This window comes from Ruditapes philippinarum, unplaced genomic scaffold (genome assembly GCF_026571515.1).
Source record: "Ruditapes philippinarum isolate M1 unplaced genomic scaffold, ASM2657151v2 ctg494_1_1_1_1, whole genome shotgun sequence".
NCBI classification, from domain to species: domain Eukaryota; kingdom Metazoa; phylum Mollusca; class Bivalvia; order Venerida; family Veneridae; genus Ruditapes; species Ruditapes philippinarum.
This window is the reverse complement of record NW_026858021.1, coordinates 188,381-206,510: the sequence shown is the minus strand read 5'-3', so window position 1 is coordinate 206,510 and position 18,130 is coordinate 188,381. Positions and strand designations below refer to the sequence as shown.

Genomic DNA, 18,130 nt, shown 5'->3' with positions numbered 1-18,130 from the left:
ACGAGTTTTTCCTGTTTGTCAAAATAGAGTTTATGTTAGTTGTGACTCAACTTACTTGAGAAATTTCATGAATTTATTACTGTGTTGGGAGTGTCAGAAGGTGTTACTCAGTTAGGGTGTGCTTGTTGCAAATAGATAATTTTATTCGGGAAGTCAAAGCCTGGCCCGCTTCCCGGCTATAGATTATACACTATATGTGTATATATTTAAAAGGAAATTAAATTAAAAAAGTAAAATATATAATATGTAATTAGACAAAGCCTATGGAGAAGTCGGTTAAGAAATTGTTCATTTTTCCCTTTTAAAGGTGTAGTTCGGTATTTCATGCACCGCCTCCGGATCGTTTTCACTCGGAATACTCGACAATACACCCATTGACAGTCTCTATATGAACTACGTAAATAACCGAGGTATATCGAGTGAAAAAACACGAGTTGTTTCCCTTAGCTTCGAGTAAAATCGATATCTCTAATGCAAAACAATGCAAATTTAGCTGTATTTAAACCGCTAGTTTGGGGCGATTCAATGTTTGATTTTAAAATTTTTTATACCAATGAAAAGCTTGTGCTCTTAGCTTCGTCTAAGTGTATATTTGAACACATTGTTTGACATTTAAGGTATTTAAATTTACGGTTAAACCTACCACAAGTCAGACCATTTTACATACGTTTTATAGGACATTGTATACTAAGGGTGTAACGGTATACCGATATATTGCAATATGAAAAAATAAATTTCGTACCGCGGTACGATTTTTGGAAAACCGGTATTTTATAAAAATCATAATTTTCAATTAATTGCCTTCTAATTTTGTACAAATTTCACATAAAATCTTTAATTGGCGAATTTTGTGCGCCAACATAAGATAAAAGTATCCGACAACTAGTACACTTAAAAATCAATAAGCGGCCGCATAATTTACATAAGCGGCCCAGATGTGAAAGGTCACACGCGACTAGTTTTGTTTATCAAATAGTGTGACACTTTACTTTCTATTTATTCCTTACATTTTTATTAAGTTTCTACTAAAAATATATACATATAATAATAATATATGAATGTTACTCCATCTTTACATCAAACCATATACACGACAATACGTATTGCAATATATTGCAATACGCTTCAGCAAAATGGCAATATATTGCAATACGGTTTTTGCTGTATTGTTACAGCCCTATTGTATACAGTGAGATACGCAATCGGTTATCTTTACTTGCAATTCTACTGATAAGAAAAGCCTGTCATCTGCTAGTTTGGAAACTGTCACTCCGCGTATTATTATTCTTCAGAATAGTTATAATTTTACATTACCAGAATACCCAGCCTATAATTATTGAGTAGTTCTGGCTTCCAAAACTTTAAAGCCGCTTTTTAACATTTTTGTTTTTCATCACTTTTCATCAATTTGTTCTCATGCATTTTGCGACAAGGAACAATTCATTCACATGTTTGGCTTGGAAATAGTCCTATAAATATGACGTCGCTTTGAGATATTTTTGCATCTGGGCAAAGCAACGTCATATCGAAATTGCTCAAAAACCCATAGCATGTTCCGCCAGAAAATCGGGCGGAACGAAAAACAATGAAGACAGCGTGTATTTACATAATTGTTGACCTATTTATGAACAAAACTAAAAAATAAATACCTTTTGTCAAAATAATTTAACTGTCACATCCGAAAAATCATGATTAAATCCTCTCATGGATTTCAATTCCTTTTACAGCCGATAAACAAATGGCGGCCGTAAAGTGCGCGAAATCTGATTGGCTTATTCAAATGCAAGCGTTTAAATGAGTCAGAACAATCTAACGGAATATTTTTTTAACGAAATAATTGCCCATGCACCGTCAGTGTGTTCGAATATATTTTTCCTTTCAAAAATTTGGAATCAATCTGTAAAGCACCTTGCTTAACCAGTATGGCTGACAGACAAAAATAGATTGATGTTTATATTTTATTTTAAACTGATAAGTACATCGTTTGAAAGTTTTTGTGTATGATTGAGCATGAAATTGAAAGAAAATATGATAAGCTTTTGAATAAAGCTTGAAAGGCAAGACAATAGACATTTTTTGATTTTTTTATGATGCTATGCGTTTTTGAGCAATAACTATTAGACGTCAGGCTTGACCGACAAAAACTATAACAAGCCTGTAACGTCTAATATATTGGACTAGCTTGGAAACTGAAAATTTTTGCAAAATTTTAGGGTTTCTGGCGAATGTGAAATCGCTGATGTTCGGGATCAATTTTCGGATAGAATCTAAATATCAAAGAAAAGCGTATTTGTATTTTGGTTTGTTGTCCTGGCATTTCGGCACAATATCTTAAATTCTAAATACTTTTATAGAACGTTTTTGCAAGAATGAAACTAAAGCAAAATTGTGCCTAGAAAATGCCGAAAATATTTGACAGTCATTCAAAATTACACTCATTTGTAATAAATTTGAGAGAACAGTCTTTAAACTTGCGGCGTAAATTAATAGTCGATAATTTTATCCTTTAGTCGGTAAAATTTGCTAATTTCCAATCAACTGTTGATCAAAGATATAAAATTATCACCTCGTGTTATATCTGGTAATTACATGTACAGCGCGTGTATTCATTAGTCTGATCACTATTGCGTGATAATGATCGGAAGCGTTATCGCTAACTGGCTAATCGCTTCACAAGTCGATGTGCATAGGACCGCCTACATGTACCTATAGACTGACACGCGCTGACGTATTTGTGGTTGTAAACAATCGGTAATGTTTATGCGTCCCAAGGCAAAATTAAGGGTACATGGAATCCTTGCTCTGAAAAATTTGCGTCCAGCTGTAATAAACATCGTACCGGGACGCCGAAATAAGCGTCCCCAAGAACCCTGTACATAGTTTAGACACAAGTGATCACTGATTGCTCTTATTTTGTTAATTTACCGTAAAAATTAGAATTATGAATTTCTTTTTATTTGCAGGTTTGTTGTTACACCTTTTGGATTTTATTGTGGATTAAAAAATGAAAGAACTAGAAAGGCTCCCACGAATAATATACTGGAAGAAGAGTATCGGCATAAAAAGAATCCAAATAAAACACTTATACAGGTATGGTCTTATTTCTTATTTATTCTGTAATGTTCATGGGCTTTCATTCATTTAAGAAAGTCATCTTGCTTACTTATTTAAATCATTCTCTTCCCCATTGAATGTTATGATACATTAATGTGGGGCACTACTATTGGTTCTAATAGTGATATTCGGACCCTGCTCATTTTGTACTTTTTAAATTTAGTGTTTCACACCTAAACATGATTTATGTACAATTGTAATGATTATCAATTTTTTTTTCAACCTCAAGTAGCAAAAATAATCATTAAAGTTAATAATACATGGTTTTAAAGTGTATATTATGCATAATATTCATGTCTCCCTGGATAAAAGAAATTCCCAATGAATATTTTGCATCTTAAGTAAATTTCTCAATTTAATTGAGTCAAACCGATGGATTTTTTCCCAATCTGTCCGGTACTGGCACCATTCCCAAAGCAGGGGAAAAAAACACTGGATCTATTACATGACTTAGATACAATGTATGAGTTACATTTTCACTCTTTGGGTTATTATTTCTTATAATTCATTATTTAGTTTATACAAATTTAGTTTAGTGTGATTGTGTTGGAAACTATCAGCTTAATATTAAAACACTCCAAATTCGTTTCTGGAACCCACCAGTACTGAGCAATGAATGTAAAGTTTCTTACTCAAGGAAACAACAGCTGCCCTCTGACTGGGTTTGAATCCACGCTGTCAGTCATATATAAATTATTAGTCTGATGCGTTAACCACTGAGCCACTCCAGGGAGAGCTTTTAAGATTGTTTAATATCAGTTGTCCGTCATCTGCCCTTTAAACATTCAAGTGGCCATATTTTTGCCTCAATTGTCACCAAACCTTGTAAAAGTTTTTGTCCCATTGATTGATCAGATGTGTTTGAACATAGGCCATCTCGGATGAAAAACTAGGTCACAGGAACTAAAAAAAGGAAAAATCTTGTAGACATGCTAGAGGCTACTGTTTCTGTCCAGATATCTGGGAAATCTGTCAGGAAAGTTGGTTTTAATGATGGCTAGCTCCAAGTTTAAATATAGGTCATCTGGGCTCAAAAACTAGGCCACAGACCATATGTGGAAAAACCCTGTTAGCACTCTAGAGTTAATATTTACAGCCAAAATATCCTGAATATTGGTCAGAAAGGTTGTTCATATGATTTCTAAGTCAATTTCAAGTGAAAGTTTTAGTCATCTAGGGTCTTGGGAAAGGCCACAAAGATGATTCCGCGTTTGAGTTTGAATATAGGTCATCTGGGGTCAAAAACTAGGTCACACAGCCCAGATATTTAAAAAAAACTTTGTTTACACTACAGGTAATATTTTCAGCCCAAATATTCTGGAAATATCCTGGAAATAAGTCAGAAAGGTTGTTTAGATGATTTCTAGCTCAAGTTTGCATATGGGTCACTTTGTGTATTCATATGTACATTGAATATAGACATTTAGAAAGGGAATTCCTAGAAAATTTGTAATGTGCACATTTATAAACAATGTAAAAAACAACAATGTAAAACTTGAAAAGTTTGTTATTTTCCAAGATAGGTTTTGATTAGTGACCCATTTTGTTAAATTACATAATACATGTTATGTATAAAGTTGTAATATAATAATGTATAACATAATTTGACATTTGCTTTTTAGTCAGTGTCTAAGTTAGCTATTCTCCTATTCTTTTTGTTATACAAAGATCCGAACTAATTTTTTATTCCTTTTAAAGTTATAAGAAGTTATTAAAGAGAGGAAAGTGGCACTTAGAAAAAATTACCAATGTCCATTCCCCTTAAACTTTGTATTGCACACAATAATAATGGGACTTTGTATTTTGTATATCGAGTAAACAATGGAAATTAAACTAATAATGTAAAATAAATATAATACACATATATAATTATATAGCAAATCTGATATTCTTAGTTTTTCAATACATGACCCCGGGAATTTCAATAATATTGTTTTAATGGATAGTTCCGCAGTACATTTAGAGGCAATAAGTTTTTTTCTCTCATACAACATAGCAAAAAAAACATCATGATATTTGTCAATGAAATATTTGAAAATTATTTCACTTTGGTCATAATGTACAAAAAATTAACCAATAAATAGTCTTGACTTATAACGTTATAATGCTTATTCATTAAACACACATTTCTATTTATATCATTGAATGTAAATTTTTACTACCAATGGCTACATTTCTATCAGTGTGAGAATTGATTCATTATTGCCCTATCCATATATAACAATGAAAGATAAAAAAAATTATTACATCTGATATGTTTATCTAATAGATATATATGTGGACCACTTCAATAATGATAGCATCAAAGGGTTAAAAACATTTTTTTTAACCCTCGCCTTGCTTGAATTGAAACTCATAGTCATATGACATATGCTTTGCACGCCACTGAAAGAGAAAGGCCATCCTGCACTTCCTGGTGGTGTGGTGTTGTTGGTAGTTTTCACTCGGGATCACGGTAGTAAGCCAGATTTAATTTACCAAAGCAAAGTCCAGCCACCACATCATTCCTGCGAAGGCTACCAAGCAGTTAACCAGTACTCAGTTGCCATCACTTTTGCAAGGAACTGAAAACGTCTGTATATGCCAAAGGGGAGGTACTGTGTGAATGAACATAGAAAGGATTTCATGATTAATCACAACGAAAGTGACCCTGCCTACACTTGAGGTCTGACCGATGTCCATACATTTTCATCTGGATTATCCCTAAAATTGATGATACGGTTTTCATTGAGGCAAAAGATATATGTCAACAAAAAAAACGGTTTGGCAAAGGGTTAAGATGGATATTTTAATCTACAAGCTGAAAAAACAAAATCAATTTTAACAGCATTTCAACAAATGATATTAATTGCCAATCTGTTAATATAAATTACACCCTAGATGATGGACAAAGTTCTGAAATTAAAGGCTTGATAAAGTGATTGTCCATTAATTAATCAGTTTTGAAGGCTAAGGCTTAAGTGTGTGTTAAGAGTTAAGTTTTATGTGATTTTTGTATTGATAATAATGATATGATAACATTTGATAAAAATTTTGTGCACAATGTAGATAAACATGTATACTATGCATAGCAGGTGAAAGTTTATGTAGATAAAAGATTGCTGATCATTTGAGGGTATCTATAGCTTGAGATTAAATATATATACCGTAAAATTCCTAATAAACGCCCCCGGGGGCTTAACATTTTCCAAAAGGGGGGCTCTTATTACAACACAGTTTTTCCTAAATAAAAAAAATCACTGTAAATACATTTAGTGTTAGCAAGTGTTGGTATTAACACTAAAAAGTGATAAGGTTTTAAAGTTCATATTATACATATTTGTGTTTACTATTAAAAACTATGGATTCTGAATGATTTGAATAAAATTATGGCTTTAATTATGAGTTCAGCACTGATGAGTAGATTGTTTTCCTTATCAAAAGGCCTGGGGGGCCTTTATTAGGGGAGGGGCGTTTATTAGGAATTTTACGGTATTCATTGTTATAAAGGTTGTTTTTTTTATAACCCTTTGACCTGATGAATTTAAGATAATGGACAATCCGGTTTTTATTTTCTTAAATTCAACATAAATTCAAAGAAATACTTGTACAATCATGTACATGTAAATCGGATATTTTGTCTTTGTTTAAAAAAAAAAGAGTAGATTTTAATAGTTTGAATTCTTGTTAAAAAATTGTCCATCCTTATTATACCAGTTAAATATTGACTAATGGTAGTGATAAAGCTGCATGCACCCAGATGAGCTAAAAATATTTCAAGAAAATTAAACTCGAGAAAAATGTAATAAGATTTTAAGAAAAGTAAAAAGATTCAAGATTCAAGTAGAAATAAAAAAAATGCTGCAAAAAAATATAAAACACACACAAGTTCTTTAACATTATTCTAGTTTCTATTATTTTAAGTGGACAAATTATGTGTAATTATTTACATTTCCCTCCCAATTTCACAAGTGTATGTAGTAATGATAAAAAGAACAGATCATTTAAGCTCACTGGTGCAAGACCTAAACTAACTCGGGTTATTTACTAACTAGAATGTATAATCAGACGTGAAGTAGATTTTCTTTCATTAAATACTGTCGAATTATTCATATCATATGTATATATCTTGTATATATTTGACATCATTATATATCAGGTCACGTTTCAATTCATAAAAAAATTGGACTGACCGAATTTTTAAAGGTTTGATAAATAATGTGATATGTATGTATTACGTGGTACTGGGATCATCCGTGGTCGAGTGGTTAAGGTCGTTGACTTCAAACCACTTATCCCTCACTGCTTTGGGTTCGGATCCTGACAGGGACTTTTGATTCTTTGAATGTGAGGAATCTATCCAGCTAGCTTACGGAACATTGGTTCTACTCAGGTTGCCCATTCGTGCAGGAAATAAAACATGGAAGAGCATCTGAGGTCTTCCTCCACCAGTAAAGCTGGAAAGTTGCCATTTGACCTATACTGTGTTGGTGCAAAACAGAAAATTATTTCAGTTACCTTCAAGTTATGCATACATTAGTTTAATTCTCTGCCTCAAAGGCAGTATGGAGATATGGCAGTTTTTTTTCTCAACACTTTGGGAACATGACCAAATTGGGAAAAACTGACAATATATTGAATACTTTAAAAAAAGAGACAAAAGAAATCAAATATATATAGTTAAATTAAAGCCCATAAGCACTTATTACAATTTGGTATTCAAGATTTCAATTTTCTATGGCACAGTGTAGTGAAATGTAAGAAAATGAGAATAAGTTCACTGAAAATTTTTATTTTTTGTTCCTGGAATTGGGAATATTCTCCTTGGAATTGGGGGAAAAAAAGACTACTTTTTGAAATTGGGAACAATGGTCCCAATATTGCTCATCAAAATGGGCCAGGAAAAACCTTGTACGGTAGTAATAGTCTTTGTCTGTTCATCTCACAATATTTGTCCACATTATAACTAAAAAAAGTGTTTTAGGGAATTTGACTACAGTTGAGATTCTTTAATCATGCTTATTTTTCCAAGATAATTAACTTTATTTTCAGCATGTTCTATGGATTTTACAGAAAACCTTTTTATATGTCTATTTTTAGAAATATGCAAAGCGTACAGACATGCAAGAAAGGCAGGTGGAGAGATGGTTTAGATTAAGAAGAAATCAAGATAGACCTACTGTTATGAAAAAGTTTACAGAAACAGGGTGAGTTTTAATTTAATAAAGGGAAATTCTCTGGTTTTAGTACAATGTAGCTATTATAATTATGTTTTAATTGTTTACTTACACCTGATATCACCAACTTGGTAATGAGGAGATTGTTAAATTATGTAGTAGGGTTATGAGATAGAAGGGTATTGAGATATCAGGATGATGAGATAGCAGGGTTATGAGATAGCAGGGTGTTGAGATAGTAGGGTCATGAGATAGCAGTGTGTTGAGGTATCAGGGAGATGAGATAGCAGGGTGTTGAGATATCAATGTGATAAGATAGCAGGGTGATGAGATATCAGGATGATGAGATAGCAGGGTGATGAGATAGCAGGGTGATGAGATAGCAGGGTGATGAGATAGCAGGGTGTTGAGATATCAGGGAGGTAAGATAGCAGGGTGTTGAGATATTAATGTGATAAGATAGCAGGGTGATGAGATAGCAGGATGATGAGATAGCAGGGTGATGAGATAGCAGGGTTGTTGAGATATCAGGGTTGTTGAGATATCAGGGTGATGAGATAGGACAATGAGATTACATACAAATCAAAAGTTCCTTATGTGTTTTTAACATTGAATCATTTAATAATAAACTGCGACTTTGTTCAAAGTTATTTTTGCACAGATATTTATAGGAAATATATCTATGGGAAAAAAGCACTGAACAATAAGGGCAATAAAAATCATTGAATTGCAGCTTTTGGCATTACTGTAGGGGCTCATATCCACCAACTCTAGGATAACAGACCTTAGGCCACTGCTTCCCTGATACATGTAATACATAATTTTTTAAAGGAAATTATATATAATTATTAATCATATTAAAATGAGTCTTCAATTTATTGTTATGTGGTTAAACTGTGGTGGCTTCCTGAGTTTGTAATAATTATGTGAAAATTACTCAGAAATGTATGATTTGACTAAAATAATGTGACTGGGAAACAGGCTTGCTTTAAAGGGACTCCACTGAGGTCTAATAGCTTAAAATTATAAAATTTGAAGTTCTTTCATAAATCAAATGGCGACCTTAAATGGAAAACTATGTTATAGATAATTATATATAAATATACTCACTATGAAATTGATAATCGACTTTTTATGCCATATTTGGGTCGATTTGAGTGAAAAGCATGCAAAGTTTTTCAATTTGGGCGATAAGATTGTTCATTCCTAGTAAACAGAGTGAGCAAATAATCTAAAATTTTGTATACAAGTTAGTGGTCCAAGACCTTCTTGCAGTTATACAAAAGAGTTGAAAAAATATTTTCGGTCCCTTTATGTCAAAAAAGCCTTAACTGGTGGAGTCCCTTTAATTGGTCATTACTGATATAAATGATACCTGTAAAAGATCTTCTGATTCAGTTCATTGCCATAAAAGGTTGTTTAATGGTAAAAAATCTTCTAATAAGAGCAGGTCTAATGAAGACCGCACTATGATAGGTTGTTAAACATGACACATGTGATATTTCCGAGCTTTGATCGAGGTTGATCAAGTATGTATAGATCAATTGATTCTTCCGGGGAAAATTTCATGTTTCTTTGATCATCTGAAAGTTTTGTAACATAAACTGAAATATCTTTCAAAGTTTTATTGATTTTGCTTATGAAGACACCTGTTTTTTTTTGTCAAAGAAACTGATAGATGAAATATCAAAGTGAGATATTAATTTAAATTAGTATCAAAATTTCTCAATTATTGAAAATACTGTTAAAGTATTTATGAGAATTGCTGGAAAACATATTTTTATTGAATTGATTTCTATGGATTTTTTGTTTTCATTCCTTTAAAGGCACTTTGAGTCTCAGAAATCTATAATTTTGAAATACTTTAGAAAATGCTAAACGTGTGTTTGATAATGTTTTGGTAATGTTTTTAAGAGCATGAAAGAAAGTCAGCAACTGAAAAAAGTAGGGTTGATATGTAAAGGTAGCAAAGTGTAAACAGTGTAGTATTGACTGTTATACAAAATACTAAATTCCCAATCTTTCAGTACCATTCCCAAAGCAGGGGAAAAAACCCACTGAAACAGCTTGGAACAATTTTCTATCAAGTTTCACATTAATAAATGATGAAATAGTCATTGCAAAAGTTATTGTCCAAAGTTGACCAGAGCATAACTGACCGATCACTGACCATTATGTCAAAACTGATACTTGTTATTGCACTTGTTGCAACATAACGTTATTGCCCAGATTGCAAAATTACGTCATTGCACAGATTGCAAAATTAAGTTAAATTACATGATTACTTTAAGGTATAGTCTTCCGCCAAAAAATTACTAAAATCGGCCAATATCGTTATAAATCGGACATTTCCAGAATGTTACTTTTCACAATCTCCAATATTCAATAATTTTCAACCATTTATAACCGAAATTAAATACATAGCAATGAAGGATGTGTAATTGTGAATAATCTCATGCTAAAGATTTAAAAAAATAAAATAACATTCCGAAATAACCAATTTGGTCGATGTTAGGATTGTTTTTAACATTAAAGTAGACTAAATCAAATAAATATGTAATAAACTTCTTGTTTTGTTTTTTTACAGCTGGAGATTCACATACTATTTTGGAATATTTATATATGGCCTTTCAGTTCTTTGGGATGTAAGTATATTTTCTTTTATTTTAAGACAATTGTTACAAACAATTGGCCTCAAGAACAAAATGGCAAATATAATAATTGTCAAATTTAATAGAATTTTGGGTCATTAATACTTATATAATGCTAAAAACTGTATCTGATTAAAGGGATGTTCGTGGCCAAGTGGTTAAGGATATTGACTTCAGACTACTTGTCCCTCACAGCTGTAGGTTCAAATCTGACCAGGGACTTTGGATTCTTTTATGGAAGGATAAGCTATCCAGCTAGATTAGGGAATGTTGGCGTTTCTACTCTGACAAGTACCAGCTTGTGCCTGAAATAATGCATATGGAGGGGCACTTGAACAAGTTTCAAAACCCACTGACTTTTCTCCAAAGGGTTAGGTTCGACAGTTTTGCTGGAAAAAAAGATTTTCAGATGGCAGGTTTCAAGAGTGCTTTATTAGTAATAGAAATCCTGAGGAAGACAGTTGCCATATTTATTCACAATTTTGTCTTGTTCAAGATGAGCCCCTTACTGTGTTAGTAATGCAGTAGAAATGTGTTGAAAAATAATGCAAAATCAGTGACTTATCACACATAACATGGAAATTATTACTTTATCTTGAATCTATTAACATTATTTAAAATGTCAGGACAATTATTTTCTCAAGATTGATTGTCTTAAAATACTTTGGGCTCATCTGTAGGCCTGCAGCTTTAAACTTTTAGGAGTGCTTTCAAGGGTTTAATGTTTTGTAAAATACAGATAATATTGAAAAATCGTGAAGTTAATCTTAATCTTTATCTATTTATGTGGTTGAGTAATTGTAAAAGGTGTATTATTTGATTTTCGGGTTATTTGTATTGTTATAGTGCTGAAGTGCACTTAATGGTTTACCTGCAAGATAAACGTGCATAGATCACTTTACTTCCTTGATAAAGTTTTTGTGTTTCTTAAAGCAGCACGCCTCCAGATTCATGCTAATTTTAACGAAAATTTTGAGAATATATTTAAAAGAAAATATTGTTAAGTGAACATAGAAAGTAATTTACACATTGCAAACGGCGCTTACAATCCACGTGATTTACCAAAAAGAGGTCAAAATATACATAAAATACCTGTTACTGCGTTAGAAACACAATAGAATTATAGTGATTGATACTGCAAAATCAGTCATTAATCGCACATAACATGTAAATAATTATTTAAATATTGACAAGTTTTACTTTTTAGCTCACCTGTCACAAAGTGACAGGGTGAGCTTTTGTGATCGCTTTTCGTCCGGCGTCCGTCCGTCGTCCGTAAACTTTTACTTTAAATGACATCTCCTCGTAAACCACAAGGCCAATTTCATCCAAACTTCACAGGAATGTTCCTTTGGTGGTCACCTTTAAAAATTGTTCAAAGAATTTAATTCCATGCAGAACTCTGGTTGCCATGGCAACCGAAAGAAAAAACTTTAAATATCTTCTTTTAAAAAACCATAAGAGCTAGAGCTTAGATATTTGGCATGAAACATCTTCTAGTGAGTGTCTACCAAGTTTGTTCAAATAAAAGCCCTGGGGTCAAAATTGGCCCCGTCCCGGGGGGTCATTGATTTTCCCTTTATGCATATAGTGAAAACTTAAAAAATCTTCTTTTAAAGAACTCAAAGAGCTATGGCTAAGATATTGAGCATCAAACATGTTCTAATAGGTGTCTATCAAGTTTGTTCAAATAAAAGCCCTGGGGTCAAAATTGGCCCCGCCCCAGGGGGTCATTGATTTTCCCTATATGCATATAGTAAAAACTTAAAAAATCTTCTTTTAAAGAACCAAAAGAGTTAGAGCTAAGATATTTAGCATGAAACATGTTCTAATAAGTGTCTACCAAGTTTGTTCAAATAAAAGCCCTGGGGTCAAAATTGACCCGCCCGGGGGGGTCATTGATTTTTCCCTATATATGCATATAGTAAAAACTTAAAAATCTTCTTTTAAAGAACTCAAAGAGCTATGGTTAAGATATTTAGCATCAAACATGTTCTAATAGGTGTCTACCAAGTTTGTTCAAATAAAAGCCCTGGGGTCAAAATTGGCCCCGCCCCGGGGGTCATTGATTTTCCTTATATGTGTATAGCAAAAACTTAAAAAATCTTTTTTGAAAAAACCCAAATAGCTAGAGTTAGATATTAAGCATGAAACATCTTTTAGTGAGTGTCTACAAAGTTTGTTCAAATAAAAGACCTGGGGTCAAAATTGGCCCTGCCCCGGGGTCATTGATTTTCCTTATATGTGTATAGCAAAAACTTAAAATCTTCTTTGAAAAAACCCAAATAGCTAGAGTTTAGATATTAAGCATGAAACATATTCTAGTAAGTGTCTACAAAGTTTGTTCAAATAAAAACCCTGGGGTCATAACTGGCCCGGCCCCAGGCGTGTCATTGTTTTTAACTATATGTGTATAGTAAAAACTTTAAAAAAATCTTCTTTTAAATAGCCCAATGAGCTAGAGCTTAGATGTTTAGCATGAAACATTTTCTTATGGGTGTCTACCAAGTTTGTGCAAATAAAAGCCCTTTGGTTAAATTGGCCCTGCAATGTTTTGGGGGAAGGGGGGGACAGCCTATATACAGGTGAGCGACCTCAGGGCCATCATGGCCCTCTTGTCTTAAGATTTTAATACATTTTTCTAAAGATTCAATTTCTTGAAATATTTTCATCTGGAGGCGTGCAGCTTTAAGCTTATAAGATCCATTTTAAGAAGGGTTACTAATTTATTAGATAGGTCTCTTTAATCACTGAAGAAGTCTCAACAAATATTATTCCTTCTTTAGTATTTGTTTTGTGATTGTCTTCAAGTGTCGTGCTTAGAAACCTACATGTATGACCTCATTTAGCATATTAAATTGTATTTTGATTGGTTATTTGTGTACATAGGTAAAATACAAGAAAAATGACAGTGATTTTTGCACTGAGTATAAATTGAATGCTGTGTGGTTGCTTTTAGAGGGCATAATTGTGTAGCAGTTACTATCATAAGTTTTAGAGAAAGAAATAAAAGCAATAATAAATATTATTAAAAAGAAAAAAAAACAATAAATATAAATATTTACCTTTACTTCAAATGAAAATACTGTGGCATGTCTTCATTATGCCCCTTGTGGTTGCGGGGTTGCCTTTAAACGGTTGAGGCATAAGAATTGCAGCCACCTGGGTGATCATAAGAGGCGACTAAATGGGTTCGAATTACTGGAGTCTATGCAACTCTTAAAGCTGCAGAAGGTGAGGTGGTTTTGTTCACCCCTGGTGTTGCTTTGAAGTTTGTATCACGAAAAGTGAGCCAAAATCATCTTCCCTGTTTCAATGCGATATGACGTAAATTGTGTTTGTGTGCAGTAAAACAAAACAAAAAGAACAAACAAAAATCATCTTTCCTGTTTCGGTGCAATGATGAACTGTACTGTGTTTGTGTGTCTTAAAAACCATGTGTACATTATAACAATTTAATTAATAAATATATTATATTTTTCAGAAACCGTGGTTATGGGATTCAAGACATTGTTGGTATGGTTTTCCAGAACATGTAAGTGATTTATGTACGCTAATTTTCTGTAATTAGTAATTAACACGTGGCTTGTAAATTTCAAAAGAAGTTTTTTTTATGTTTTAACAACAAAGCTTGCTATCTGTTGGAAGACTTGCCTTACCCTCATAGAATACGTGTGAAAAATTGAGCACTAGGTTTTGCTATATACCAATATTATTTATATATTTCAAGAAATTAAGGCTTTAATCAGGGAATTGTGGTTTTGTTTGTTTGTTGTTGTTTTTTTTTAATTTGAAGAAATACTTATAGTTGCAATCTGGACCTCGGCAAAATTTAGTGTGGGTTTTTCCAGGGTAATCTCCCAGTAAAGACTTTGACTGCTACAGCTTCGCGGTTGCACCACCGTTCACAATAAATAAGTCAACCTGTTTTGCTAATTTCGAAGCTGTAACTGTAAGAGTTTGTTTGGTTCCCCATATTACCTGTTTAATCCAAAAATATTCTTAATTCCGGAATAATTCTATATGCTCTGATTTCACATTTAATTAATTTCATTCACATTTGTTTGTAGCCCTAGAGGCAAATATGGAAGGTACCTGCTTCCACCATTATAGCCTTTCTAGTCGACACATTTGCTCTGTAGATTGATAATATAAACTTTCATTGCTTAATTATAATATATACTAATCTCGAAAGCTTTCAAATATAAAATTAGAATTCTTCCACCATTCAAAATCAAGACACATTAGTTACACAGATTCAGAGCAGTGTGGTTAACATATAATTATCTCTGAAAAATTATAAAGTGTTAACGAGTTAAGTCTCGAATTAATACTGTTTTGATGTTTAATACTTGTTGAGCAGTAATTTAATTAAAACAGTTTTAAGTTAAAATAGATCAACCTCAGCCAGTGCTTAGTTCAGTAGAGAGAGCATATTATTTGTAAACTACAAAGTTTGATCCATGGACTAGTCAAAATGTCTTCATGACAATAAATGATCCTAAAGATGTTATATTTCACTGCAATTTGATATTATATATTTTCACTGTTATTTGATGTTATATATTTTCACTGATTTGATCTTATATTTTCACCGCGATTTGATGCTTTGTTTTCACTTTGATTTGAAGTTTTCTGTTATATAGTCTCACTGTGATTGAATGTAATCTTTTCAATGTTACATATTTTCACTGTGATGTGATACATAGTATGTTACATAATATTACTATGATTTGATATTACATATTTTCACTGTGATTAAATGTTACATATTTTCACTATGATTTGATGTTACATATTTTCACTCCAATTTGATGTTACACATTTTCACTGTGATTTGATATTATATATTTTCACTGTTTTTTTTGATGTTATATATTTTCACTTTGATTTGGTGTAACATATTTTCACTGTGATTTGATATTATATATATTTTCACTGTGATTTGATATTATTTATATTTTCACTGTGATTTGATGTTATATTTTCAGAATATAGATACAGCAATATACTGGTATTACATCATAGAACTAGGATTTTACCTCTCTCTAATGTTTTCACAATTTCTGGATGTTAAAAGAAAGGTAAGACATTTCACATATTATTTTGAATTAATTAAGAAATCGAAACCCATTCCCTTTAAAGGTAACACATGCAATGTACATTGTGTTCTGTACATTGTACTCTGTTCAAAACATGGTGGTGTATTTAAACACGAAAAGATTTCAATTGTATTGAATATCAACTAAGCGTTGTGGAATTAATTTTAGGAATAATATAATATTGAGTATTTTTATAAAAGTCATTTTAAAGTCATAATTGAGGAGTTATCTTCCCTTTTATACAATTAGTGTTGGGTTAGTGTTTGTGTGATGTCAAACCTGTGAATAAAGGTCATTCAAGGAGAGACCAAACATGACCTTTACAGACAAGTGGTCTTTATCCAGAGTTTTCTCTGATGAATTTTTGTGGCTGAAGGTTTGTCAAAGAGTGGTCTTTATTTAAAGAGTGGTCTTTAAAACGGGTTTGGCAGTATTTTGTTGTTATAATTATGTCAGTTTGTGCAAGATCGCACTGTCCTTTCTTGTTAAAAAGTAAGGTAGCAACAATGCTTTTTCTTTATGTAAACACTTTTCCCTTGTTTAAGTTGTTATCATGAAAAAAAAGATCTGGTCGATTGCACTAGATATACTATAGTCTACAATCATGTTTTAATGGGGAAATGGTGCTGCTATACTTCTTTCTCCATTAGACAGTTACCAAATCAATGTGTAGTATCATACTGGGGAATTAGTTTAAAAGCTCATATTCACCTTAAGCATTGATTAAAGCTACTAAATTACATGATAACCATAATGCCCTAATCCCTAATGTCTCATATTTTTTTAAAGCCTTAGGCCTCGAGATAAGTAAAAAAAATTGAATTCACATTATGTCTCAGAAACGAATAAATAATTTCTTCTTTGGAAAGGGCAAATATGAGTTTTATAATGTTTAAACAAGGAGTTAAACATTGTGAGACCTATACTGTGTTGGTGCAACATAGAAAGAAAAAAAGTCTTGAAAGGCTAAAAAATACATCCAGGTGTCTACATGTAAGACAGAAATATCTCAACAGAAAATTGTCTCGGATTAGCTGTTAAGCTGACACTTTTAGCCCAAAATTATTATCCTATACCACATTTACAAAATTATTCTATATTTTCTTTTCTAATGAAATGTGTTAGTATTTGATAAAAAGTCAGAACTTGTCCTCCATTGTACTATGTATTGATTTTGTAATCTTTTATTTTATCAGTGTTTTATTTTGTTGTATTTTTCAGGATTTTGTAGAAATGTTTGTTCATCACATTGCCACAGTATCATTGTTAAGTTTTTCATACCTAGGCAACTTTTTACGTGTAGGGACTCTAGTATTGTGCATACATGACTGCGCAGATTTCTGGATAGAGGTGAGTCAAACTTTATACCGTAAAACCTGTGGATAAAGGTTATCCAAAGGAGAGACCATACATGGCCATAAAATACAAGTGGCCTTTATTCTAAGTATACTCGACTTGTATTTTAGCAATGGAAGTTTTCAAATAGTGGTCTTTTATTACAGGGTGGTCTTTATTTGGAGGGGGTTTTTAACAACGGTTTTACTATTTATCGCTATACTGGCTTTGATAAGGCCATGCAAACAGGGTTTTTTTTTCTCTGAAAATAAAATAAATTAAAATGTCACCCAGTTAACATACAGAAGATTGGTGGCTTTTATTAAAGTGCTATTTTCTTTATTGAATTATGATCTGTTTTTGTTGTAAAGAAAGTACCTAAGTCACAAAAATGTGTTTATTTTGTTTCAGGGTGCAAAGTTGGCGAAGTATGCAAAAGCCCACCGCCTCTGTGATATTCTGTTTGCTATTTTTGCTGTAGTTTGGTTTGTTACCAGGCTTGTATGTTACCCACTCAAGTAAGTTGTGTTGTTATTTATTGAAAATGGCTGAGTCTAAAAAATTTATAAGTCGATATCTTTGATGTGTCTAATTTTTATTTGTGATCTGTAAAAAAACGTTTGAGATATTTTACCATAAATATGTTGAAGTCCATAGATTAATTTGACATCTTCTTTCGCAAGATGTTTTTCATCACCTTGTCCCATTGTGAAAATGATTTCCGATCAACTTATTTTTGTTGAAGTTTTTTTTTTGTGGTCCGTAAATAAAA

General features: G+C 32.3%; 2 protein-coding genes across 3 annotated transcripts in view; one reads left to right on the top strand and one right to left on the bottom strand.

The window, feature by feature from the left end:
- The window catches only part of LOC132751842 (large ribosomal subunit protein eL27-like), a 134,470-nt gene that overhangs the window by 18,453 nt on the left and 97,887 nt on the right, over window positions 1–18,130 (bottom strand). The window lies entirely within an intron of this gene.
- Window positions 1–18,130, top strand: part of LOC132751841 (ceramide synthase 5-like) — a 31,321-nt gene that overhangs the window by 419 nt on the left and 12,772 nt on the right. For both annotated transcript variants that reach the window (XM_060742050.1, XM_060742051.1), the window contains exons 2-8: window positions 2,964–3,090; window positions 8,194–8,300; window positions 10,858–10,915; window positions 14,406–14,456; window positions 15,913–16,005; window positions 17,245–17,373; window positions 17,770–17,876. In XM_060742050.1, coding sequence (XP_060598033.1) covers window positions 2,964–3,090; window positions 8,194–8,300; window positions 10,858–10,915; window positions 14,406–14,456; window positions 15,913–16,005; window positions 17,245–17,373; window positions 17,770–17,876 — 672 coding nt within the window. The remainder of the gene's footprint in view (window positions 1–2,963; window positions 3,091–8,193; window positions 8,301–10,857; window positions 10,916–14,405; window positions 14,457–15,912; window positions 16,006–17,244; window positions 17,374–17,769; window positions 17,877–18,130) is intronic.